Raw genomic sequence first — 27,046 nt, forward strand, 5'->3', positions numbered from 1 at the left:
GAGGACTAGGCAATTGAAGTTGTTGTGGGACAGAGATTGTAAACGTGTAGGTTATTCTATTGTCCCTACTCCTCTTCCTTGTAGGGAAATTTATTACGATTCATGCGCTCCCCTTTAAGAAAAAATTGTAACAAAAAAAATTCGAGTATTTTATAATTTTTATTGTGTTACCAAACATTCACTACTAAGCATTGTGAAGTGTGAACCGAACACTACGATTTTTTAAACGTGATTTTGAGAAAAATAAGAATTGGTTATTACATCTTATTACGAATAATTAAGTTACAAGAGACTTTTAAAAATAATTAAGTAGTTATATGATTTTAAATTTTAGTTATTTACGTTATATATATAACTTAAATTTGCTTCTCGTATAAAAAAATTAGGAGGCATATCTAACGAGAGAATAATCTTTGTGAGAGTGAAAAAATTTAATGTAATGTGATAATGTAAAAAAGTTTGATTTTTTTAAAAAAGAAAACTCACATGATCTATGCATTTTATGATTATTTTTTAAAAATATAATGATACCCGATTATGACATGTTTGTATGACATAAGTTAATCAAGGAAAGATTTAAATTGTTACCTTAAAAGGACTCTTAATCATGCCAACAATCTTGATCTAACATTAGAGAAAACCTTAATTTCATGGTTGTTGTCTTAATAAAAAATTGTGGGAAAAATTATGGAGAATTTTTTTTTTCTATCTAATTGCTATGATTTTTCATAACATTATATCTCACAAAATTATCTAATGTATCAATAGTTTTATAGAAAAAAAAAAACACAAAGACACCTCATTTGAGTAATCTATTGCCTTTTTAGTTTTTGCTTTTTGTAATTTTTTTAAAAAAGTGTAGATAATTTACCTTTAATTTCTATTAATTTTTACAGGGTTTAATTCAAAAACAAACCAATCATTAAACAAAAAAATAGACATATTTTGGGAACTTAAACAAAATAATAAAGACCAAAACTAAATATTTTAAAAAATTACCAAAACTAAAATAAAAAATCGTTATATTACAAAACCAAAAACGTATTTAAATCTTCCTATTATCAATGTGATAGTTATAAAATAAAATAGATATATCAACGTGATAGATTCTTTCCTTCTCTTAAAATAATTTTTTTTTTAAAAAAATATATTATATTATTATTATTAAATAAAGTATATTTTGTTAAAAAAAAAAATCATTAAGAAGAAGAATTATTTCTCCTCAAAGGATACCACTTGCCAGGTCCAAAGTCACTGTGTGGTTTAGAGTAAAATTTGTTTTGGATTCTGACCTTACAGCTTAAACTAGTTAAAAGCTCAACTTTCCGACTAAACAATCAACTTAGGTCCAGATAATCAATACTTAGTTTAACCTGGTTTTAATTACAGACATCGAAACATATAGCTAGTTCAGCTGGAAAAACAAAAAAAAAAAACAAGTTTTCACAAAATTGTTTTTAAATAGAAATAATCTTGTTCTTGTTCCTGTACAGAAAAAAACAATTGCAGCATTCAGGGTCTGGTAAAAGATGTTACAGGGATATATACTTGGATTCTTAACACAAATTATTTTATTTACACAGTATTATCTGCTGCTTAACTTTGGAGATGATGTAATGCCATACCAACCCTTGCAAAAATATAACCTCTCGCTATGGCTGTGGAGCCCCTTATATCATAATCTTCTATCTATATATAATTAACAGAATGGAATATATGATGGGGCCACGAATATATTGAGCATGAATTATTATTAGCCTGTGCAGGGGGGTAAAAAATGCTTCCTTACTGTGGCTATAAGAATGGTCCCAAAAGGAGGATGATGAATTAATTTGAAGCCTTCTTAGATGCTCTTGTATTCTTAATAGTCATCATGAGTTTTTGTCTTTCACCTTCAACCTCTGCAAATTGAAGGCTTAACTGAGAGTAACGGTCATGCATCTCTTTCAGTTCTGTCTCTACAGCAGAATGTCTTGTCTTTAGTTCCAACATGTCTTTAATTAGCTCATTGATGTCCCTGAAGCTTCTGAATACTGCTTCTTCATCACTGTGTTGTTTCAAGAAAGAACTGAAACAGAAAAGAAAAATGTCTCAATGCCGACACCAAGTAGAAACTTGTTTGAAAAGTGTAGGGAGCAATTACAAAGGGTCAGATTAATTTCAAAAATTGTATTTATGTCTAGCACTACCAGATTCTGAAGAAAAGAAAATCGTACAATACATATAACAATTGAACATGTGTAAACTGAAGCAGAAGTAAAAAACCAAAGACAGTTTACTGTTATTGAACTTAGAGTGGCAAAGTTTTTTACTAGTCAGCAAGTTTTAATCAAGAAGAAAGAGGTGGAATCTTAACAAGAAGTGCTTCCAAAATTGCAACTTTATCAAATCTCATTACTGTTGTAACGGAGAGGGTACCTCTGAAATTGGATGTTTGAGGACTTCTTGGTCCGCAATGCTTCAGCAAGCTCAATCTCCAAAGCGAGCACCCTTTCTAATGCATTACCGCTGATAGAGAATTTATCAAAAACAGGGAATATGTTTCCTAACTCTTGATTGGCCTGAACATAGTACAAATTTAATAAGAATCCAGACAGAGGTATGCTTCATAGCAATCAACACAACAAGAATCATTTACCTCGTGTAATTGCATCAGTTCTCTTTGCAGACCTGGAAAACTTGACTCGTGGCTTTGACCATCTACTGAAGGAAGCATATTCTCATTTTTCATCCTTTCCAACTGCAATCAGAAGACAGAACTTAGAGATCAGACACGACTATAAATGTGGCAACTCAGACCAGGAAAATGCAAAAGATATCTATATGGGATAGTGCATGATATTAGACAAGGAAAGTACTACTTTTAAGAGTAAGGAAGACTGGAGCAATAAAAGAGTAATGGAAACTATAATAGATGAAAAAAGATCAAATAATGACGCCAAACTATGCATTTTAAAAAATTACCTCCTTATTCAAGTGATCGATGCTAGATTTCAAACTTTCAGTTGATGCCACATGCTTCATTACTTCTTCTAGTTGCAAGTCCTTTTCAGTTCCAAGAGTTTGGCATCCATTCATAACACTAAATGCAAGAGGATCCTATCAAATAATTATACAAATAAATTGTTAAAGCTTACCACTTAAGATCAACGAAGGAATGAATGCATTGGATATTACATTAATAGAAGGTACATAAATTTTTCTTCAAATGATACTCAGTTCCAGAGTTTGAGAATAATTCAACTACTACTAAAATAAAGACTAAGATTCCTTTCTTAATTAAAATATCATGCTGGACTCTGATAACAGCTAATAACCTTTAGAAGTTTGGATAATCAACATTTTTTTGCAATCAAAATAAATTTTTATTATTGTATCAATATATCATCCTAGAGATAAGGTGATTTCTTCTTTTATGAAATGGTAACTAGAGATGTTTTATAAAAACAAATAAATAAATCAGTTACCTCGGATTGCATATTGATGCTTGCACTCTCTGGCTCATGACTGCAAGCAGCACAAGTAGAATTTTCTTGAGGATTAAATGAAGAGAATGCACCATTGCCCTCATTCAGAGAATTCACATGAGATCGGGAAGTCTCAACCAATTCCTTCGCCAATGTAAGCTCTACTTCAATTTTGGACTTCTCCTCATTGCATTTTACAAGAGAAGCTTCAAGTTCTTGCTTTTCTTGCTTACAACAGTCAAGGCTTATCGCTGAACACTCCTTTTCAGCCTGTAGGAGGTCATAAGCATTTAACAAATTGCGTTTATCAGAAAGTACAGCCTGCAATTCAGCCTCCAATTCCAAGATCTTCATTCCCAGCTCTTCATTAATTTTTATTTGAGAAGCTTCAGACTTTTTTCTATTCTCAGTTTCATCAACTGCATCTTGTAGTTTCCACAGCATTTCCTCACTATGCTTTTTTGACAAAGACAGCTGTTGTCTTAGTTCTTGTAACTTTGATTCATATTGTTCCTTGATAAATGCAATTCTCAAGGACTCCTGCATAGCAACCGGTGGTCCTTCATGTCCTCTTCTGTCATGGGCATTAACACACTCAGCCTCAGCTTTGTCTTTCAGTTCCTTCAAATGAATAGACAAATTCTTAAACTCCTCTGTCTTCAAAACCTGTTCAGCAAGCCTCTTGGTAAGTTCATTACATTGGTTCTGCAGCCTTAGCAGCTCATCATCTGATTGTTTTAATGAAGTGAATGCACTTTCCAGTTCATCCAATTTGCCCCGGAGAACTATACACTCGAGTTCAGTTTCCTCCTTGGACAAAAAGAGTTCTTCAGCATCTCTACAACAACTTGCCAGCAATTGCTCCAGCCTTGCAACCTCGAGGACACTCTGTCTTTCACACACATAAGAAGTATCGCTGACCTCCTCTTTCCTACTCTTATGCTCCTTAAGCTCTGACTTCAGTTCACTGTTTTGATCAATTAGTGCTCTATTCTGAGCAGTCAAGTCCTCTAACTCATATTTCAAGAAGTCAAGACTCGCCAACAATCTTGTGTTTTCTTCAATGCAAATCCGTTCTCTTGAAAGACAGCCATCCAATTCAGATTCTACATCAAGATTCTTCTTGTGGAGCACATCAAGTTGCCTGCAAGTGGAATGAAGTTTCCCAGCTAGCTCCTCCATATGATCCTCAAACTGAGCACCGGTAAAAGTCATAACAACATCTGTAGCTATGGAAAATTCATGCATTTCAGATAACCGAGTTTCCAGACAACTAATTGAAGAAGATTCTTTTAAAGCATCTGTAAGATGTTTCTCAGATTTCTCTAGCAGATCTGAGATTCTTGATTTTTCAAATTCTAGGTCTGTCACCATTTGCTTTAGATGGACAAGTTCTTGTCTGTTTAGATCAGAATCCTGCAGCTGGCATTGCTTCTCATTCAATTCTGTGGTAAGATCTGAAACTGTTTTCTCCAACTTTTCTCTGACAGTTTTCTCAGCATGCAACTCGTTATGCAGAGAATGCAAGCTCTTCTCCAAAAAATTAAGTTCAGATGAAATCTTGGCAGATTCTTCTGCTTTTTCCTCTAAAGACAACTCCAATTCTTTCTTTCCCTGCAGCTGACTTTGCTTCTCATTCAATTCTGTGGTAAGATCTGAAACTGTTTTCTCCAACTTTTCTCTGACAGTTTTCTCAGCATGCAACTCGTTATGCAGAGAATGCAAGCTCTTCTCCAAAAAATTGAGTTCAGATGAAATCTTGGCAGATTCTTCTGCTTTTTCCTCTAAAGACAACTCCAATTCTTTCTTTCCCTGCAGCTGACTTTGCTTCTCATTCAATTCTGTGGTAAGATCTGAAATTGTTTTTTCTAACTTTTCTCTGACATTTTTCTCAGCATACAACTCATTATGCAGAGAATGCAAGCTCTTCTTCAAAAAATCAAGCTCAGATGAAATCTTGGCAGCTTCTTCTGCTTTTTCATGTAAAGACGACTCCAAATCTTTCTTTCCCTGCAGCTGACTTTGCTTCTCATTCAATTCTGTGGTAAGATCAGAAACTGTTTTCTCCAATTTTTCTCTGACAGTTTTCTCAGCATGTAACTCATTATGTAGAGAATCCAAGTTCTTCTTCAAAAAGTCAAGCTCAGATGAAATCTTGGTAGATTCTTCTGTTTTTTCCTGCAAAGATGACTCCAAATCTTTCTTTCCCTGTAGCTGGCTTTGCTTCTCATTCAATTCTGTGGTAAGATTGGAAACTGTTTTCTCCAAGTTTTCTCTGACAGTTTTCACAGCATGCAATTCATTATGCAGAGAATCCAAGTTCTTCTTCAAAAAATCAAGCTCAGATGAAATCTTAGCAGATTCTTCTGTTTTTTCCTGTAAAGATGACTTCAAATCTTTCTTTTCCTGCAGCTGGCTTTGCTTCTCATTCAATTCTGTGGTAAGATTGGAAACTGTTTTCTCCAACTTTTCTCTGGCAGTTTTCTCAGCATGCAACTCATTATGCAGAGAATCCAAGTTCTTCTTCAAGAAATCAAGCTCAGATGAAATCTTGGCAGATTCTTCTGTTTTTTCCCGTAAAGACAAGTCCAAATCATTCTTTTGCTCTTTGATTGTTGCTAAGGTCAGCTTATACATTTCAAGGTCACTAGATGAAGTATCTAGCTTTATAATTTCTTGAGCAAGGTCCTGATTTCTGGAATTAAGTTGTTGTAGCTCAGCTTCCAAATGATCCAGACCAGACAAAAATTCTTTGTGATGCTGAGAAAAGAATTCTTCAGCTTCAAAACCAGCATTAATCCTGCTAATGATCACCTCAAAATCTAACTGAAGTTTCTGCAAAAGGGCACCTGACACAGTTATCTTATGTAACATCTCTTGCAAATCATGCTCAAACTTCTGTTTCATGACTAGAACATCTGATTCTGTTGTATTTAAAGATACTTGAGCCATAAGTTTTTCATGCACTAGATTCTCCTTCTCTTCAATGAGTAGCAGGATTCTACGAAATGCACTTTGTTGCAGCTCTTCTAGTTGCAATAAGAGGCCTTCTAAGTCTTCACATTCTGAATCCAAACAAGCAGATCTACTACAAAGAGAAAGTTCACTGTGTCTTTCTTCATATGATGCAAGCAATTTCTGTAACTTATTAGACAAAAAGATGACATTATTCTGCAGATTATCCTTCATCGAAACTTGCTCGTCATATTTAGTTCTGATAGATTTTAACTCTTCCTGCAAAATGGATAGTTCATCATGAAGATTATTCTTTTCTAGGCTCTCTTTTTTCAATAAACTCTTCAACTCTGAGTTTTCTGTACTGCATGCCATGTACTTGCCCTCATAACTTCTATACTGTGTTAGAAGAACTTCCAGCTCGTTAATTTTCTCGGTAAGGAGATTGTTTTCATGAGCAAGATCTTTTAAATTTGCCTCTAAAATTAGGTTCTGGAGAGCAATATCATTGCTATTTGCAGTGCAAATCTCCTTGTACTCATTTAGCGAGAGGATATCATTCATAGCATTCTGCAACCTCAACACTAGTAGCTCATTGGATTCATTTGTAAGCTCCAGCTGCTGAGAGAGTTGAACAATTTTCTCTTTCATGAGTTGAATGTCAAGACTTGCTTCAAGCAATGTTTCTTGCAGAGCCTTAGAAAACACATCTGAGTATATATTTGCAAAATGCATTTGGCTGATTTCTTCTTCAACCTGTCTGTACAACCCCTCTTGCAACTGAAGAGATCTTTTCAAATCGCCGAGTAAAATGTCTTCACCCAAATGTTGTTTTTGTAAGGAAGAACTGTGATTTCGGCATAGCAATCGATTGGAAGTATGACCTTCTGAAAGTTTAGGATATGTCACTGGCTCTGGGCTACCATCAGTATTTGGAAGTGAAGAATCAGAAAGGGTCTGTTTTATGAGATTCTCATTTGTTTCATGCATAGAAAGAACCTGGCAAGAAAGCAGTTCAAGATCTTTTTGCAATTGACCAACAGCAATAGAATAGTTCAATCTGGCCCTTTTAAGGGCTGCTTCAGCTGAAACAGCCCTTCTTTCAAACTCACTGTTCAGAGATTCCAAAATGCGCTTGTCTTCAGAAAACTTCATTATCTGCTCATTCATATTTTGGTGCATTCTCTCCATCTCAGTCTTACCAGCAGAAATTGTGTACAGACAAGTAGAATGTTCATTCCTGAGGTTCTGCAACTCAGCCATCATCTGCCTTTGATTCTGCTCAAGTTCCTGAATAAGAGCTTCATAGTAGCACTCCATCTGGTCCATTTTCCGTACAAGGCTTTCCCTTTCGGTTTTGGACTCATCTAGCTCTCTTAGAAGTGCAAAAACTTTTTCTTTCATAGGAAGGGTAGGATCAACAGAATCAGACTCGTGAGACACAGGGCCAGGTATGGTAAGATAATGAGTCATGCTTTCAGGTTGAAATAAACCTGCATCAGACCCAATATCTGTTAAAAATTGTTCACTTTTATGTAAATCCATTTTCTTGTTCTCTCTTTCATTGACAACTTTGGCCCCTGAAATTGGCTCTCCAGATTCTTGTTTGAGATTCTGCAAAATCTCAGCCAGTGCTTCTAACTCCAAGTTAAGGAACCTCCAATCCCTTTCTGGAAATCCCATAGACACCTTCTGAATATCTCTTATCTTCCCTTCCATGAGCAAAAGCCCCTTAAGCCATTTAAGCTGTAAATTTTGAAATAATCTATCCGGATCTGTACCAGTAGGTTCTTTCTGAGGGAATGCTAAGCTCAAGTTAGAACTTTTAAGCTGCTCAAACTCATCTCTGAATTTCGAACACTCTGATTTGAGTACTGCAACCTCCTTTACTAATTCTTCTCCTGATGAAATCTCAGCAGCAAGTTGCTCAGAAAACTTATGCGTTTCAACACCTATTTCATCAGCATGATTTTGCAAAGAACTTACCTTCAGTTTTAGATCAAAAATAGACGACTTAACTGCTTCCAAATTTCCCATAAGTCTGCTACTGTTCCTATCTTCAGAAGCAGCAGCCAAATTATTGGCAGCTGAATAGTCTATGCTCCAACCATGAACCCGATCACTACCCTGTGCAGGAAACTGATTATCAGGTGCCTCTCCTTTCTCTGGCTGAGAACTTTGACTGAGGGATAGGCCACCTAAATCACAAGAGACTGCACTTTTAAGACTGTCCACTTCATGTGTACTGGAGATATCATGCTTCTCTGTATATATGCTTTCAGAAGTACTAGATGAGCCATCAAAGCCAGCAGCAGAGTCAGCATAATCTTCATTTACCCCTGATTCTTCTTCAAGTGAAGAAATGCGGGGGAGATCTTTAGATTCTCTTTTCAATTTCACTCTTGAATGAACCTAATTTCATGAAATAAATAAGGGGTTGTGTCAAGCAAATGAAAAAAAAATGCTTAATTTTTAGGAAGTAAACCAAGACTACATGCATGATTCTCCATATGGATACTAGATGGTACATCTTTTTTTTTTATAAAAAAAAGTTATATTTCATCACCAAGAACACATAATTGCTAAGTAGTTTTCATTAGGATTAAAAAGGAATGTATGTATGTATTCTGTCTGGAACTTGTATTTTTATTTTTGTAGAATGCTTTATGCCCTTCCAACCAAGCAGAGGAGAGAAAATATATAATGCTTGTAAAGGAGAGTAGGTGCGAAACCTTATTTATATGATTATTGACATTCTGGTCAGGAGATGACTCTTTGCTGTCAGCAGATTCATCATGAGTTCCTTTGTCAGAGGTTGTCTGTAGACCCCTCTCTCTGAGTTCCCTCTGCTGCTCAAATTCTCTGAAAGAGATAATAACATCAAATAAATATATTGTTTTCAGAACATGCACATCCTTAAATGTCATAACACATTTATGGTACCTGAAACCAGTTTTGGAAGTCAGAAGCTGCACTGTGACCTAGCTTCAAACAACAAAGAGAAAAAAGAACATCAAATCCAATGATGTCATTAGCAACTGAAGAACTCCAAAATGAAAAATTTGCAAGAGTTGTATATGTCATTGCTAGGTATACAGAAATGCATAAACCATTAGATTGTACTTCCACACAACCATGTAAGTGAATAACCAATGAATTAATAAACTTGAGAAAGTTACATCATAGATAGATGAAGTCAGAGATCCTCACATGTAGTGTGACTCCAGGCTCACTTCCATTAAGAGGCAAAGCAACAGCTGTTGGCTTCAAGGCATCAACAAAATCAGCTAGATTGATGTTGGCCTCGCCAAGGATGCTAGATCTTGACGAACCCTAGAGTGGTTAGGCCAAAAATAAAGTCAGTAAAGTTCTAACTTGTAACACAATTAATGGCCACAAGCGTCAATGCCATTAGAAAACACAGACAATATTTAGGTACTTTTTATGGTGGCAAGCAACAACGGAGAGGATAGCTTGTCATAAAATAATGAATTATGTTCTATCATGAGTCAGAGTGTTGATTAGATTTTATCCCAACATTAAGATCCATTCAAAATCTGAATCTGATAATTTTGAACAAGAAACTTTTTAAATTTAAAAACAACAATTCAAGAGTATCTCTGAATATTGCATCACATTGTTAAAGAATATAATCAAGATCTCAGAACATCAATTGGGTCAACAAATAAAAAATATGCTCATAAAAGATGCTCTATTAGTGTGGGTGATATAATGAAGGTTTTTGCATTAAGCCATAAAAGATATGATTAACTTCGTCTCATTGGGTTCCTGCCTTTCACATGTGACAATTCTATAATGCTATGGCATAATAAATTGTATTTGTTTAAAAGCCATGAAAGAACATTACCATCCCCACAACAAATTTATAAAACTTTTCCTCATATTGTCTAGTTTTAATGTCTTGGAGGAGTCTTGTAGTTTCGTAGATTGGATCTGCCCACTTGCAGGTTCCATTTCTCACATTTGCTTTGGTTGTCTTTGATGTAGCCTTCGCAGAGTCAGCGGGGATGAAAGAGATAAACAGTTTATCCCATCCTGACTGTGGAATCTATACCAAACAGAAATAAAATTTGTCCTTAGTAATTGCATAAAGAAATAGAAGTAGAACTATGGAATCAACAGCAATAACAATATCTCTGTCACAAACCAAAACAGATTTAGAGCAGACTCCTTCCAAAATTTTCAACTAACCATGGAAACTTCCTAAATATAAATTCTCTACAAGATATCATCCAACCATGATGACAATATTAAGGGTCATGTAACTCTAGCTGATAAAGAACCTGAAGTAGCTTCATTCATATTACATTCTCAAAATGGAATTTTAAAATAGCAAATAGTCAAGATAGGGGTGGAAATAATTTGAAACGACTAGTATACTATAAATGAGTTCAAGAGAAGAGTTGATAAAGAAGTCAATACTTGCATTAAGGGACCTCAGGTTTCTAGAGCTTGATTAATTTTTTAGTAAGATGCGGATGTAAAACTTAATCACTGCTAAACTTGATCAAGAATTTAAATCTTCTTCAACAATGGCATAAACCTAAAGTGTTTATTCCTTACAAAAAAGATAGACCATTTTAGTATTAATCATTTCACAGGTGAACATTTCTTAACCCAATAAAAGTTTAGAAACACTGTCACATAGATATTAGAGCCATCACATAAAAAATATAGGATATTCCTGATATGAGGACCATTTTTATTTTAGTTAAAGCCATAGACTCTAACTAATTATACCTCTAATAAAAAAATTGAGCCTAGACCACCTCTAATCTAATTAAAGAGGGAGTACAAAATGACTACTCAAGCCTTTTATATAGGCTCTAACTAATTATTACCTCTAATAATACCAAAGAAAAAGAAGTTTACGAATTGGTTGCAACATAAGATTTATAAAGCAATATCATATTTGGGTTTGAAATAAATTTGACCGAGATGATAGAATCATAAGACAAAATAAACAATGATAAGCACGTGAATACTAGACAGAAATTAGTATGACAAATGAGAGTGCCAACCATCATACCGACATACTGACAGACATGCAACTTATAACATAACGCCAACTAAACTTTGAATAAATTCTGAAAACTGTAGGTTTAAAAGGCAACTCAGACCAAATGTGCAATGCACTCAGAACATCTTTAGGTGACAGATGGGAATTCTCTAAGCTACAGGGATTACTTTCCCTTCCAACAACCTAAAACGAAATTTCTTCTTGTGAAATTTGAAATTTCCAACCTAAAGAATGGAGGAAAAGTTGCATAGATGGGAAACTTACATGTGTAGCATGGAATTGGAGCCGGAAAACAACCTTTACTTTTGTCTTCTCAATCTTCCACTTAGTAACCCTCGACATTGTCCAGAAAATTAATCACGCCTTATATGCATTACTGCATAACTTACAGGCTCGGTTTTCATTCCCAGCTCCCACACAGGGTTAATTGTTTACTAAGATAGCCACCAATGCAGTACCTGAATGCAAAAGAAGCAAAGAATCTGCATTCACAAGTATCCTTATTCTTAGGAAACACTTAAGCAATCATGCTGCATTAAGCAAACTTTAAAAACAACTCAGCTATAAAAATATAAAAAAATAAAAAAACTCAAGCCAATTGATGAGCCCCTGATCCAGAATTACAAGCACTATGTCAGGTACAGAAATTACTTATTATATCCTTAGATGAATTAAACGATTTGCTTTAGTAAGCTAAAGGACTCAACCAGTACACATTTTGAAACCAGAGAAATAGGGAGAGAGATCCAAATTGAGCAATGCATCAGTCTTTTCTAAAGCACTTCACAACAGCAATGAACCAGTAAAATTTTGGGCTAAAAAAGATCCAGTAACATAATTATGAAGGCTGTCTTCATATTACTGCAATATGTGATTATTAAACAAAGTCAAAAAGTTCTGCAGCAAGAGGCACTAAGAACCTACAACTTTGAACAGACTCAAAATTTCCAACTTCAAGTTAGTCAAATATGACCCGAAATAATGCAACAAAAATGCTAGATCTCCAAAATAAAACATCAGACGAAACGTTTGTTTCCAAAGTCAAACACATTTTTCAATCAGACAAGAGTCCTTTCCAACTGAACTGAAACATTTTTCTTCCTGAACTCGCAAGACTAAACATTTTTCACCAAATGGAACAACTAAATCCAACATTCTCCTTCATTTTCAGAACAAAAGTAAAAGAGGAAAAAAAATAATGACGGGAGGGAGCAGAACCCAGATTGAAAAATAAATTGAAAAAAACAAACTTTTTACTGTGACATACCTTGTTGAGAGACGAAAGGTTGAAAATTTAACCGGGAAAATCCACGGATCGAGCAGAAAGAATTCGAATTTTAAGCAGAGGTGGAAGTGGAAGATGGGAAAAGGAGGAGGACCCAGAAAGATGCTGATTTTAGACAATGGCGCAACTAAATACTGAACCCCAAAAAAGACTCAGAACCCAAGGACTGACAAAAGCATGGTAGAGTAAAAGAGAATCCTAAAAAACCCAATGCTTACACAAAGCTAGTAAAATAATGTAGCTAAAAATAGCACTATTTTTTTTTTGTATTTTCCTCCTTAGATATTGTTGACACTTGCACAGTTGCATAATTCAAACCAAAACATTACCAACGAGAATTACCATAGGGACAAAACAAAAACAATCACCTCAATGCCACTTAAAGCATGACACTTAAGATTTGTCAAAGTTACTGGCCGCTACTATGAGTATAAATTGTTGCAAATTTTCTAGTTCTGTTTTTATTCTTATGGATAAAAAAAATTAAATTACTTACTAGTACTTTTTTAATATATTAAATTAAATAGTGTTGTTGTGGTCTTGTAGGGTGGCATAAGAATAAGATTTCAGGCTACAAAGCAACTTGGGTATATTGGGTTAGGTACCCTTGCCCCTCCAGATCTGTAGCTGCTTAAGAAGCAAGAAAGATTGAGACTTTTGAGACAAGTATCAAGATTGAACTAAGACCCACAAGGGAAAAAAAGTGGAGAGAGATTTGATTTGAGTTGTTGTGTTGTGTTGTGTGGGTTTTGGTTTGTTAAGTTTTTTTCTTCAAAGAAAAAACATAAGGGTCTAGCTAGCTGGCGTGAATTAGCAGAAAATATAACAAGTTATAAACATTAATAAAGTAAGGTAAAATGGCGCTGTGAAGGAAGGATTAGATGTTCTATCAACTTCACGAACCCACTAACACTATGCCTCTAATTAGTGATTATCATTTATCACTGTCTAATTGTCTAATTAGGCATATATCTACGAATTGGGTGGGGGAGTCTAATTAGAATATTAAATTAGCATTCTTAAAATTATCTTGCAAGAGTAGTTTTCTGAGTTTCCCGTGTCTCAGTGGTTTTGACTAAATTGGGACATGATGAAGCAAAATAGCCTTATCCCTCCTTGATTTATGCCTGGTTTTAGGGATTTGGAGGCTTCTTGTCATTTTGGTGTTGTTTTTACACTCTATAAAAATGCCTACTAATCAAGAAAAATGAGCCATTTAAGTTTGTTTTTTTTTTAAATAAAAAAAACTTCTTTTTGCCAAAAAAAAAAGGATTCATCTGAAATAAGTTACCCAAAATTTTGTTTCCCTACTTGAAAGTAAATTATTAGCAACCTCGAACCTTAAGCCGCCATCTACTGTTTATCCAAATCTAGTTTTTCATTGTACCGAAAGGTGTTTTAATTGTTTAAATTAATAGTCTTTGATAGACAATTGAGTGTGACTTTAAATTTGACCGGATCATATATTAAGAAATAAGTAAATAGTATATCAATCGATTGGTTAAAAAAAAATAAAAAACCAATCGATGGTGTAAATATCATCAATTAAATTATTAACTTTTATAATAACTATTATAAAAATTATATTAATAATAATTTTTTGCATTGATGATATAAGATACATTAATCTTTTAAATGTATGTTTATTTTATTGGTGTGTTATTTTCCACTAATGTTTTGAGAAAAAAAACCCTAGTGTTACTTATATAGTAAGATGCATTAGAACTCACATTGTCTTAATTTGAACGGAAAAACAAATATAGTCTACTAAATTTTGTGATGCGTGTAAGGTTACAATAAATGATTACTTATTACTCCTTCTAATCATTTTTATAAAAATTAAATTATAGGTTTTGGTTCATCTTTTTATAAAAATCAATCTAATTAATGTCAATTGCATTATTTTTGTTAAGTAATCCCTTTAATTATGAATTATTTCTTTTAATTCATAGAATATTAGGTAGAATACATTAATATTTTAGATTTTTCCGGTCTAACACCAAATTCGTAAATCAAGAGTATAAAATTATTCCAACTTATTATTTCATGTTCTTTGATTCGAGTGTTAAAGTATATAATTGTGTTAAATTCTTAAAAAGACTAAATAATCTAATTTCCATCAAATGGGTTTTGAGTTGCTAAATGTGTGAATGCTAGGAAAAGTAAAAGCAAGAATCAAAATTCATAAATCTATATTGCTTGCAAGTTGCAATCAACATTTACACGACGCATTCACACAATTATTAATTCAGAACCGTTGATCAAAGGTACAGTTTCATATTTTATCACAGTAAATAAAATTTAAAATACATATTTAAGATCCTAGTCATCCCATCTTCATTCAACTGTTACGAACGCGTGAATCCATGTAATTTCTTACTGCCGTGAATCCATTTTCACTTGCCAACCTCAAAATATCTGATGTGAACCTTTCCTATTGGTATTGGTACAATTGGAAGTCTGAAACTTGAATTGCAAAGTGCAGGTGCGAAGTCAATTCGGAATCAGAGATTATGAGACACCAAATAAACTAGTCCAGAAACTAATCGAATTTATTAATTTCAGAAAATGTAAAAGAAATCAACACATAAAACAAAAGAATTCCATAGAAGAGTACATTGTTGGAGACATGCTGACAAGAGGATTCAGCCAAAGATAATAATAATAAGGAGCTCCGATCCAATTGCTGATGTCGCTTGATCGATCATGTGTACGTAGCGAACTATGCTCACCATATAATAATAATTTAAAGACACAATGGGAATTGTGGGGGACATTTTTAGTGGTCTCCATGCACATGGCTTTGTTTCAATGGAGCCTCTATTTCAACTCAAAATAAATACTCATAGTAATGTATTGATCATGCCACACAGCTAAGCCAATACCCTTTATCACGTGCAACGCGTCACGCAGTTGCTATTGTGGTTAAGTGGTGGTACTCTCTCTGTGTATTGTTTTGTGGGGGGGTTTATATGCAGATTTTCTTTTTGGAGGTTTCAACTTAATGCTGAAAGGTAGTAAACATTTAATGCAAAGGGTTTATTTGAGTTGAGAACGATAAATTTATCTTCGTGAGAGACGCGCGCTTTACTTAAGGAAGGGTGATATTAAATGTTAGATATGACATAATCCCAAGCCACATATTACCATCTCCGCAAGTCAATTTCGTTTCACGAGACCATTCACACTTTAATTCTACGTAGTACTCTCTCCATTTTTTTTAATTATTGAATTTTTGGAAAAAAATGTTTTTATATATTTATTATTTTTAAATTTTAAGGTTACATGAATTATTATTTATTTTTGAATAACTGTTAGCAAATCAATTTTGTGTATACTTATTTCTTTATTTTATAATTAATTTTTTATAATATTTTAAATGAATATGTTAGATTAAAATTACAATTGAATCAAAATTAAAAAAAATGTATAAAATATAAAAAGATTAAAATTATATATTTTTTAAATTAGAAGAATTAAAATTAAAAAAATCACAAATCAGATAATAAAGATAACTAAAATTATAATTTAACCTAAAAAAATATTTCATTCATTTTAGTATGATTGTGGTATAAGAGAAAAAAAATTATCACAAAATAATTTTAATTTTTAATTTTTTAATGTAATATTAATTATTTTTTCTTGATTTATGTAAAATAATTTAGGACAATAATCATTTAAAAAAATATATAAATTTATATTTTAATGTTTTCTATTAATTAAAGTAATATTTAATAATCAGGTTGGAGAAAGCAACTTAACCTTAAAAAACTATCACATTTGTTTGGAAACAATTCTTAAATAAAAGTAATTTGTTAAGATTTAAGCAAAGAAAGATAGGCTTATATATTCACCAAGAAAAAAGGAAGATGGGCTTATATTTTCAAGACCCGGCTGAGTTGGACAAAGCGGGTTTTGGAGTGTGTGTTCGGGTCTTGGCCGCCACCGACGAAGATGTTCACTTCAGGATTGTCTCCATCTCTCCTATTCCCCGCATTTCATCACAAACTTTATTCATTTCTCTTCTCTATTCGCAATCATCGCTGTTAACTGGTAAGCAATTATTTGCTTCTAATTTGGGAGTTTCATGATTCTGACCTAACTTTTCTCACATCTTCTCATTTGCTCTTTTCATTACAAGTTTGCATATCTTGGTTTTGGGTTTTTATATTTTGTATATATATGAGTATGAATGAATCACTATTGGGCTGTAGATTTTATACATAGAGGGAAATACATCATTTGCAAAAATCTGCTTTTTATGCAGGTGCATTCTGGAACACTGGCTGGTTAATGATTCATAGTGTTCTAAAAGCAAGTAGGTTTCAAAATCCACGTAGAGAATCCCTTGTTTTGACCATTGCTATCAGTGGTTGTGTTTGTCGTTTAGCATTTAGCTCAATGAAAGAAATCAATTGTAAAGTGGATTCTAGTTCATGTACTCTTGCCCCCAATAGGGAACCCTGCATCACAGAGTCCTTATCAGTTAGTGGGAATGGTACTACTACTTCATCTATAAGTGTAAAATCCACCCCTGAAATTGAAAAGAAGTTTGTTCATCATGTATATGATGCTATTGCGCCGCATTTCAGTGCCACCCGGTTTGCCAAGTGGCCGAAGGTTGCAGCATTTTTGTCATCTTTGCCTTTGGGATCTCTTGTCCTCGATGCCGGATGTGGGAATGGGAAATACTTAGGTTTGAATCAGGATTGTTTTTTTATAGGATGTGATATAAGTCCTTCCTTGATTAAGATCTGCTCAGACAGAGAGCATGAAGTTCTGGTCGCGGATGCTGTGAATCTCCCTTACAGGACTGGTTTCGGTGATGCAGCGATATCTATAGCTGTGTTACATCATTTAAGCACTGAAAATAGAAGGAGAAAGGCAATAGAAGAATTGGTCAGAGTTGTTAAAAAGGGTGGCCGTGTTCTGATTACAGTTTGGGCTGTAGAGCAAGAGGATAGTAAGCTGATTACCAAATGGACTCCACTGAATGAGAAGTATGTTGATGAGTGGGTAGGACCAGGTAGTCCTCATACTCGGGCACCTTCATCCTCGTCATTGGAAAGTATCCCCGAAAGTGAGGTGAGTACCTCTGGTGAGCACATGGAAGTTTGCCATGAGGCACATGTATCAAGATATTTGGAGGAAGAAAAAAATATAAAGAATCAACAGGAATACTTTGTTCCCTGGCATTTACCTTATCATCGTGCTGAAATCAGTGGCGCTTCTGCCGAAGCTCTTGCTGCTGGTCTGGCAACGAAAGATGACAAAAAAGGTGCTGTGGTGTATAATCGATATTATCATGTTTTTAGTGAAGGCGAGCTTGAAAGGTAACATTCCATGGCTTAGATCTTTTTCTTTTATTTGTCCCCATGTAGTAATTTGCTAAATTCACTCTCATCAGGCTTCGTGTTTGACAAGCTTGATCTTGAATGTCAATTATGCTATGTTAGCATACTTTATATCTGAATCTAGAAATATGAATTATGTAAGCAAAGTTGGATCAGATGGAGACCTTAGATTCAGTAAAAACTGTTCAAAGTTCAACTTAAAACTTAAAAATTGCTGCTTGAGTGTTAGTTTGTTGTCAAATTGTAATTTGTTTTCCCCCTTATCAAAGAGATTGAGTTGCTACTTGCTAAAGGAAAATTTAAGGTAGAAGTTATGATATTTTTGAAAAGACAAGCTATGGTCTTTACAAGTAACAAAAGGATTGAAGTGGGCACTGTCATGCCATCGTGTGTCTTCCTTACCACTTTATCCAATCAACTGGATCTGTAGTTGCATGACAAATTTATGATGACCTTTTTATTTATTGGTCCCTTGCTACTCTATGTTTCAAAATAAACATTTCAAATTTTAATATATGAATAATTTGGAATTGCATTTTAGATGACTTTGCATGCTTATATGCATGATGCACAAGTTCTGATTTCTAACTTATTTTCATATCTTTTTGCAGTTTGACAACTGAAATAAACAATGCTATAATTGTTGATCAGTTTTTTGATAAATCCAACTGGTGCATTATTCTAGAGAAGACAGTATGACCAAGAAAGAAGAAACCTGGTTGATATGTGTAAGGGAACAAAACTAGGCTGCTGCCTCCTTTAAACATCCGTCCAGCTTCTCATCCTTGAGGGAGTATAGCAGGCCGGATTGTAGTATAACAACTTTTACAACATTTATCTTGCAAGTTCAACTTTGAATTAAGGATTGTAGTATAACAACTTTTACAACATCTAACTTGCAATTAAAAAATATACACAAATTTGGATGAATTAAGGATTTCATCAGACTTTTAGTATAAAATATTTATCAAATAATTTCACTCAAATCTTTGAGATTTTGTTAGATTTTTTTTATTGGTTACTAGATTTTCTTGTCCTTATCACACATATCTATATTCTTTCTTTAATATTCTTCAAGATGTGTTGTCATCTATATTTCTCCTATTCTTTTAGAATAAAAAAATGCCAAATATATTTTTTCCTTCTGCATTTTCTCCTTTGTTTTCTAAATTAAATTAATGTTTGTCTCGTATGCTAAAATTAATCATGTTTTTCTTATATTGACTATGTTCATAACTAACTTGTTCGACATAATGTATTTTCGTGATTGTCACCCTTAATTTTGTTATCTATATAAGTCAGTAACTCTCCTATCAATTTTTCACCCTCACTTATTCCTTTTAGTATATGCTTGTTATTACATCTCATTTAAATATGTCATTACATTTATCATGAAATAATTGTAGTAAATAAAATAAAAAAATAATGTATAATTTTAAATTTATTGTTCAAATCCAAAAGTGAGAATGCGAAGATGTTATTGCAAGAAAAGTTGGTATAGGAAGACATAAAACTAGAATTAATATAATTATTAAAAATTAAAAAAATTATTTTGATTTTATTTTTTTATTCAAATTTTATTATTTCTTATTATTTTTTTCATTAACTCTAGTAATTTTGGATGTATTTATAAAATTCACAAAATTCTTTCAAATCTTATAAATCTATAAAATTCTTTAAATATAATGTAAATCTATTAAAATCCAAAATATCATAAAAAGAAATCTGATAAGTCAAATTATTTCTACATAATCTTTAAAATTCACAAGGTTTTTTATGTTAAAATAGTCTTTTAAAATCCTAATTCAATACATTCCATATAATCAAAACTATTAGAATTTTACAACTTAAAAAAAGTTTTTTGTTATTCAAAAGTATACAAATTTCGATAAATTCTTTCTTAAGATGAATTTCAAGAGACTTTGTATGAGAAAATACACATTAAATAATCTCAGTCAAACTTGAGATTTCATTAGACTTTCTTTTTTATAAATTGATATGTTTTTCTTTTCATCACACATAGTCTCTTGTCTTTTGTTGTAAGTGATAGGCATTCATAATTTTTTTTTTACTCTTTTGAACAATAATCAACATGTCATAAAACGTGTGATATGAGAGATTTTTTCAATTCTTTGAATTTAAAAGACATCTTGACTATGTGCTTATACATATGAATGAAGGTGAATATACATGAACATGAGAAATATACAGTTTTAATGAACATGAGAAATTGACTCGTGTATAAGTAGATATAAAAATATAAATGAGGTTTAAAACAATTGTTGGATATATTTTTTGTTTGATGAGATCGTTATTGTGAAGATGATTACAAGTATTTATACTACTGACATACATTATCATATATAATGTAATTTTTGTACAATTAGCATGATTGATGATTGAAGGAAAATGAACCTACCGTGCTTGTAAATATGATAAAAAAAATTAATTTGTTATGTAACATGTTTAAACTTCTTTGTATAAGATAGTTTTATTTAAAGTATTAGGTAGACAAAATTTATGGTTTTATTAATTATTTTGAATGTTTTTTTTTAATTCACAAAATCATTTTAAATTTTAAAAATTCATAATATCCTTTTAGATCTTATGAATTCATATGTTGTAAGTTCATTAAAATCTAAACTACAAAATCCTAATCATAAAAGTCTTTAAAAAAATCTTAAAAGTTAATTATATTCTTACATAATCTTTTAAACTTCACAAGATTTATTTTATGCTAAAATAGTCTTTTACAATCCTAATTGAATACACCCCTTAATGTTGCCTATAAAGCAGTCAGGTTTTGTTATCAGTCATGAACTCGTGATTATGTAATACTTTTGCTGCAATGGCTTCTGCTTGCCAAATATCTAACAAGCAAAATTTGACCATTTTAAAGGGTCCGCACCGTTTTGGAAATTGTTTTCCCCTGCTTTTGTGCTTTAAGGTACTCGATCTCAGTTGCTCAGTAGATAATGTATTTCTGTGAGCGACCTTGAATGGGAGAGATTTCCCACCTTTGCATGTTACACATTTTGACGTTGATGAAGGGAGAGTGCCCACCTTTGCATGTTTTCACACTAATTCCCACTTATAACTAACGACAATAAATTCATTGGTTGAGTTCTTCATTCCACTTAAAAGATAAGGAGTAAAGGGGAAGTACATTTGTTATTGTTGTAAAGATAAGGAGAAAGAACTCGGGTCTGCCACTTTTGTTCTTGGTTAATTATTGCCTGTTTTCTGACTTTTTCAATAGACACCCCCTTGTAACTACACTCCTTTGAAACCCTTAACCCTTTGTTTGGTGAAGGAGAAATAACATGCAGAGGAAAGAAATAGATTACAAATAAGACAAGTATGTTTAATAGAAGAGGAGTAGACAAATGGAAAAGTGAGTCATACCAGTTATTTTCACTCTATTTCTCTCATCTATTGTCATTTGTCAAATTATTTTTTTCTTGTTTTTTTTTTCTACTTAAACCAATATATTTATTTTCACTATATTTCTCTGGCCTGTTTTTTCTTTCCTTAAATATAAAAAGGCTATAAATGAATAATAAAATTATGATGAGACATTTTTCTCAAATCTAATACAATCAACTCATAAGAACATCTCCAATCCGACAATTCATTTTTTCCCCATTTTTTGGAGTTCATAAATGCTTTGATAGGTCTTTCCATTACACAAAATCCATGTCAAAATTTCCAAGGACCAATGCTTATAACCGGTTCTTTAATAGGCTGAGAAAGGCATTACAAGTTCAAGCTCTTCAAGCAGAGTAAATGTAATGGATCATCATAAGTTGCATCAAACAATAAAGAGCAAAAGATGTAGAAAGACGGTACATATAGAACAGGAATTCAGGAAATAAGAGAAATATTTTCCTCAGACCTATTTTTGTCTTCCTCGTGTACCATTCTATACAGGCAAGTGAAATGGGCAGAAAAGTTAACATAAGACATTGATTACTTTGGTGGTAATCTGTATAACGGAAAATCAGTAATCTAGGTGACATATTTACAGAACTTTGGTAGCCCATGCTAGCAGTTCAAGCCCCAGTCATAAGGCTGATATGTCACCTTCAACTCGGAAGTAGCAAGTAGGTCCAACAATACTTCTGAGTCAGCTGAATCTAAGTAGTTTGAAACATGCTTTATCACCTCTACCTCGTTCTTGCCAAAATCTATACTATACCTGAGAATGAACAAGGAGAAATAACTATAATCAGATTTGAATACACCAAAATAAAACACTAATTTTAGCAGTCCAATGTTGTTTCTCATTGATAATAGTAAACGCGTGAACATATTTAAGTTTTACATACAAAACAATACTGTATTAAACATCAAATTGGATTTTCAGCAATATATTGTTCATTTGCATTTCTGTGGGACCCTTCACGTATTTATAAGTTCAAGTGACATTAGCCGCCAGTCAAACATACAAAATTAAAGTTTTAAATACTTTTTGTTTGAACCATTCAGCTAAATATATAATTTGAAAGGCTTGGTTTCTCAACGCATATATATGAAGTATTTGATGAGTTGTCTCTGCTTAAAATTACCAAAAATCACATCAATTATATTCAGAATCCTCCGTAGAAAGAACTTACCATTTTAGGATCTTACTGGCATTTACAGCCTTTGCAGTCAAATCAACTGCAATGCCTCCATTTCTCAGAAAATTACGGGCTGCATCCAATAACTCTTCATCAATATTTCCAGGAGAGTAGCACCGAAGTGCAGGCCCAGATCGGGTACCATATACCAAAGCAAAATGAATAAGAGGCTCAGGGTAAGGAAGTGCCACCTGACAAATTTGAGCACCAAAGTAACCATGCTATTCAAGTAATTTCACGGTGAAAGCATATGTACCAAACAGCACAATAATTTAAAAGTATTACCGACAAATTTAATTTATTAATAGCAAAAAAAGTATTTAAATTGCTAGCAGTAACTAATGTAAGAATTAATATAGCTTACCGTCAACCGTTTATCTTTTACACCAAATGGCTTCTTAAGGTTATATGGTGGTCGTTGGTTTCCCCTCAATATGCCATTTTGAATAGCTGAAAGTGAGTAGGTTGACCCACCAATAACATATTTGAACTCTCCAAATAATTTCCTTCTTTCCAGTGCTCCATCTGGATGGCCCAATACTAAGATTGCATGGATGGCCATCATATTATAAAGATTAATAAAGAACGCAAGCTTCTCTTCTCTAGACGAATCCGATATTTCCACTCTTTGAAGCTCTTCAACTATTCTCAGATACCTAAAACGATAAATTGTATAAGTAAAGAAATTCTAGAAATAACTGAATGTATTATCAATATTGCACGGCAAGTGTAAGTTCTAACGCAAGGAAAAAGACAGACAAGTTAAAGCAACCTTGCGAACTCCTCACTTCCATGTATACTTGTATAATCAATACGACGTCCATCTTCATAAACATAGGCTTCAAACATAGCATGAGACAGAAACCTCAATCTTGATGCAATTTCTGCTAAAGGCTTGAGCTTCAAGGTAATTATGCCCCTAGTAATGTTGTGACATTGTGATACCACAGTTGGGTCATCATCCAAAAACCGATACAAGTGATTTCCATCTTCAAATATATCCTCACTAAAGCAAAGCAAAAATCATTGAAAACGGGGGAAGGATTATCAAATCTGTAACAACTAACAAATCATAATTAAAACAATGGAAAATGGAAAACAAATAGAGTACTTGGACTCACTCAAGAACATTTTGAAAGAAAAGTTTGTCAGCAAGCTTTTGTGCAAACTCAACAGCCTATCACACCAGACAACAATTAGAAAGATAACAATGGCATTATGAAGCAAGAAATTGAATCTATGGTATATTTGGTGAATGATTTGTTCGAACATGTTATTGAAAATATATCAAGATCAAATTCGATGCAATAAATGATTACATACAACATACGAAGTCATAGATGGGTTAGGTATCACGCTTGAGGCTTAAGACAAAGCTTACCTCTGGCCTTTCCAAATATTGATCTTCTGATAAGAAGTCGATAGCTTCTGAGCTGAGAAAAGAGTTAGTGAACCTGCGCATTTTATACAGCCGATCCTTCACAGCAATAGATTCTTTCATTTTACGGACAATAATTGCCAATTCATCAAGTGGTCCACTACTGGACACATCATCCTCTCCAGAGAGAGGTGGTGATGGGGCTTCAAATAATGGTGCTTCAGTAATAAGAAAGTCAACCTTCTCATCAAGTTTACCAGACTCATCCAGGTTTTTTAGCTCATTCCAGCCTCCAATTAGTATTTCATTGAAAAAAACCTTGGGTACAGAAGCAGATCCAGAAATCTTTTCCAGCTCCATCTTTCTACCGGGGAACACATCTATGTTGATTTCAACATATCTAAGCCTTTTCATACGCAAAAATAGCCTAATTGCTTTAGATTCTTGGCACCCTAGTTTTGTGTACAGTATAATCCTTCCTTTCATGGCTATTGAGTCCCCCTGCTCAGTTTTGTTTTCCACACCAACATCAGATGACTTCTTGATGTAATGTAAGGGATTCCAGTCAAATTTCTCCACTGCCTTGTCAGACACCACTTTGGTTTCACCGACTTTTGGGATGTCTGAAACATCCTTACCTTCATCATCAGCATTATCCTCGGTACCTTCATCTCTTTTTCCAGAAAGGCGGCGCATCATGGTGGAGACTGCCACTGCACTCTTCTCCTTAACAAAATTCTTGAGAGCCACAGCCTTCTCAACCACACCTGGAGAATCCTGATCATTCAACCTACGGCCTGACATACTCCGGTTAGCTTCCATCCCTGGAACTTCTGTTCCATCAAATACAGGCTCCAAATTGTGGTCCTCGCTAGGAATTTCATCTGACTTATCAAATATCTGCGTTGATTCCCTATCAGCCACTTCTTTAGCCAAGTCACTCTGTCCAGAATTATTATCTATATTTGTTTCTTGATTTTTAGGCTCCAAATCTCCACCTGCACCCATCTTATCACCGGAATCCTCTTGCTTATCAGTACTGACTTCAGTTTCAGATTTGGTCTCTAAGTTTTCTGGTTGAGTTCCAGATTGCAAATTCCCACTCTCATCTTTTGTATTAGACCTTGCATCTTCCCCGTCATTTATCTGGTCTGATATATCATCCAATTTATCGTCTTCGTGATCAATTTTCTCAGCCTTTGCCTCCTTCGATTGTTTATCCTGATCAAGTTCCAAATCATCTACTCGCAGATTCTCAACAGCTTGAAAACCTGCTCCATTTGTCTCCACTAACTGTTGATTTTCCATGGCGAAAGCAAGCTAGAGTTCATACGATACGCTATAATCCAATCAATAGACCTACGGGAAATCAGACAACATAAATATAAATTAATTACGACGCAGCGTAATATAATAACAAATAAACAACCGAAATCATCCTTTTGACGAATAACAAAAACCTGAATTATAGTTTTAGACGGCTACAGAGATTAAAAGAGTAAGAAAGTTGCAATAAGTAAGATTAAGCGTGAAAGTAACGGACTCATTATCAGATCACACAACACACTAACAGCAGCAAGACACGATTACCTTATTCCTGATCTATATTAGACAAATATGAGGAAATCTAAAAGAAAAGTGCTTCTTCCCGAACAATCCAAATCCAACCAAGGAGCAATTAATTATGAAATATCGAAAGCATAGCATAATAAGCAAGTATATGAATCAAGGAATGAATCGCATATAACATATGAGAAAATGAAAAGGGAGAAAGAACTTACGGTTACAGATCGGAAGGAAATTGGAAAACAAGATTGATGATGCGTTTTGTGAAGGGTTCGTTGACTGTGTTGAATAAATCATAAATGTGAAGTGTGTTACTGTTTGGGTCCGAAACATGAAATGAAACCGCAATTGACAGAGGGATAAGCGGGAAGTCCTCAGGGCGGCTGTGCCCGAAATTTTCGTTATAATTTTTCCACTCAACCTTATATTTATAACAATTTTATCATCTAGATTCTAGAAAGAAAAAAAAAAAAAACAGATCCCTCCTCATTTTCTTGCACCGTAAATTTTGGGATAATGTAATGGACAAAATCTTGAAATCTTCTATGAATCAATCAAACTGGAAAATAAAATGAATGTTATTCACAATAATAACGTGTATTACGTGAATACTTTTTTATTTTATGGCATTTTAAAAAGAAAATAGAAAGTATTTAAAATAAAATAATTTTAAAATATATATTATTTTTAATATAAGTTATGATAAAAATAGAATAATTGTAAAAAAAATTCTCTTCCGATATAAGAAATTTTGAAATAAAAGAAAAAGTAATTTATAATTTTTGAATTATATAAACTAAATTATTTAAAAAAATTAATTTTACCTTTCATTTTCTCTATTAATACTAATAAAGATATAATAATATATTTACTAAATAAGGGAATCTCCTTTGTCTTTACTCTTTAATCAAACTATATCAAAGAATCTTCAATTTATTTTTCTCACCCGATTATTAATTAATTGCACGGTCATAAAAAGAGAAATTATTAGGTCTTTCATGACCATCACGATATTTATGATTACTACCAATAACTATGTGAGATATAAATGGTTTAATATTTTGAATGGATGAAATTCTCTTAAATTAAAAAATAATACAATTATTTTTTGTTAGATAATTACAAAGTATATTTTTAATTATTCACGTGTGAGGGGATCAAGAATGATAATTAATTTTTTCGTAAAGTGTGGATAAGTAAATTTGATAATTACTTAATCACAATAAAAAAAATTAAAAAAAATCACGTGTAATTTGAAATGCCCCAAAACTGTAAATACTGGTGCCATGTGTAATTTGTTAGTACTTTTCTTGTAACACATCAATTTCGGTAGGTAGGCTGGTGGATTGATTTTAGTCGCATTCACGTGTTATAATAT

The 27,046-nt window shown here is 33.2% G+C and overlaps 3 protein-coding genes and 1 long non-coding RNA gene across 5 annotated transcripts; 1 reads left to right on the top strand and 3 right to left on the bottom strand.

Annotated features, from left to right (window-relative positions):
- Nucleotides 1–1,440: 1,440 nt before the first annotated feature.
- LOC114415354 (restin homolog) lies at nucleotides 1,441–12,971 on the bottom strand. Of its 2 annotated transcripts, none has more exons than XM_028379992.1 (11): nucleotides 12,731–12,971; nucleotides 11,728–11,921; nucleotides 10,291–10,491; nucleotides 9,633–9,755; nucleotides 9,366–9,403; nucleotides 9,155–9,284; nucleotides 3,468–8,834; nucleotides 2,965–3,099; nucleotides 2,639–2,740; nucleotides 2,419–2,561; nucleotides 1,441–2,068 (listed from the first exon to the last, which is right to left on the bottom strand). In XM_028379992.1, exons 2-11 carry the CDS (start codon nucleotides 11,803–11,805, stop codon nucleotides 1,828–1,830), a joined length of 6,558 nt encoding a protein of 2,185 aa, XP_028235793.1. In that variant the 5' UTR covers nucleotides 11,806–11,921; nucleotides 12,731–12,971; the 3' UTR covers nucleotides 1,441–1,827. The 2 variants fall into 2 exon arrangements, with proteins under 2 accessions (XP_028235793.1, XP_028235794.1); XM_028379993.1 differs by having other exon boundaries at nucleotides 11,728–11,945.
- A 1,940-nt stretch (nucleotides 12,972–14,911) lies between these two features.
- Nucleotides 14,912–15,825, bottom strand: LOC114414069. Its single transcript, XR_003667112.1, has 2 exons — nucleotides 15,366–15,825; nucleotides 14,912–15,214 (listed from the first exon to the last, which is right to left on the bottom strand). It is a non-coding gene; the product is annotated as an uncharacterized LOC114414069 (long non-coding RNA).
- Nucleotides 15,826–16,611: 786 nt separating this feature from the next.
- Nucleotides 16,612–19,032, top strand: LOC114415355 (tRNA (carboxymethyluridine(34)-5-O)-methyltransferase-like). The gene is made up of 3 exons (XM_028379995.1): nucleotides 16,612–16,801; nucleotides 17,016–18,081; nucleotides 18,714–19,032. The coding sequence occupies exons 1-3, from the start codon at nucleotides 16,618–16,620 to the stop codon at nucleotides 18,799–18,801; spliced, it is 1,338 nt and encodes a 445-aa protein (XP_028235796.1). The 5' UTR covers nucleotides 16,612–16,617; the 3' UTR covers nucleotides 18,802–19,032.
- Nucleotides 19,033–21,709: 2,677 nt separating this feature from the next.
- LOC114415356 lies at nucleotides 21,710–26,081 on the bottom strand. Its single transcript, XM_028379996.1, has 7 exons — nucleotides 25,884–26,081; nucleotides 24,106–25,461; nucleotides 23,846–23,901; nucleotides 23,497–23,730; nucleotides 23,089–23,380; nucleotides 22,719–22,915; nucleotides 21,710–22,300 (listed from the first exon to the last, which is right to left on the bottom strand). The coding sequence occupies exons 2-7, from the start codon at nucleotides 25,408–25,410 to the stop codon at nucleotides 22,147–22,149; spliced, it is 2,238 nt and encodes a 745-aa protein (XP_028235797.1). The 5' UTR covers nucleotides 25,411–25,461; nucleotides 25,884–26,081; the 3' UTR covers nucleotides 21,710–22,146.
- Between the last annotated feature and the right edge of the window lie 965 nt (nucleotides 26,082–27,046).

The sequence above is a fragment of the Glycine soja genome, chromosome 6 (assembly GCF_004193775.1).
Source record: "Glycine soja cultivar W05 chromosome 6, ASM419377v2, whole genome shotgun sequence".
NCBI lineage: Eukaryota > Viridiplantae > Streptophyta > Magnoliopsida > Fabales > Fabaceae > Glycine > Glycine soja.

Excerpts from the sequence above, each read along its gene's own strand:
- LOC114415354 (XM_028379992.1), bottom strand. The coding sequence starts at position 11,805 with ATGTCGAGGGTTACTAAGTGGAAGATTGAGAAGACAAAAGTAAAGGTT. Across the intron at positions 10,492-11,727 it reads TCCAATTCCATGCTACACAT|ATTCCACAGTCAGGATGGGA; the intron begins GTAAGTTTCCCA and ends TGTTTGGTATAG. Across the intron at positions 9,756-10,290 it reads ATAAATTTGTTGTGGGGATG|GGTTCGTCAAGATCTAGCAT; the intron begins GTAATGTTCTTT and ends TAACCACTCTAG.
- LOC114415355 (XM_028379995.1), top strand. The coding sequence starts at position 16,618 with ATGGGCTTATATTTTCAAGACCCGGCTGAGTTGGACAAAGCGGGTTTT. Across the intron at positions 16,802-17,015 it reads GCAATCATCGCTGTTAACTG|GTGCATTCTGGAACACTGGC; the intron begins GTAAGCAATTAT and ends CTTTTTATGCAG. Across the intron at positions 18,082-18,713 it reads AGTGAAGGCGAGCTTGAAAG|TTTGACAACTGAAATAAACA; the intron begins GTAACATTCCAT and ends ATCTTTTTGCAG.
- LOC114415356 (XM_028379996.1), bottom strand. The coding sequence starts at position 25,410 with ATGGAAAATCAACAGTTAGTGGAGACAAATGGAGCAGGTTTTCAAGCT. Across the intron at positions 23,381-23,496 it reads GGAAGTGAGGAGTTCGCAAG|GTATCTGAGAATAGTTGAAG; the intron begins GTTGCTTTAACT and ends TTATCGTTTTAG. Across the intron at positions 22,301-22,718 it reads GCCAGTAAGATCCTAAAATG|GTATAGTATAGATTTTGGCA; the intron begins GTAAGTTCTTTC and ends GTTCATTCTCAG.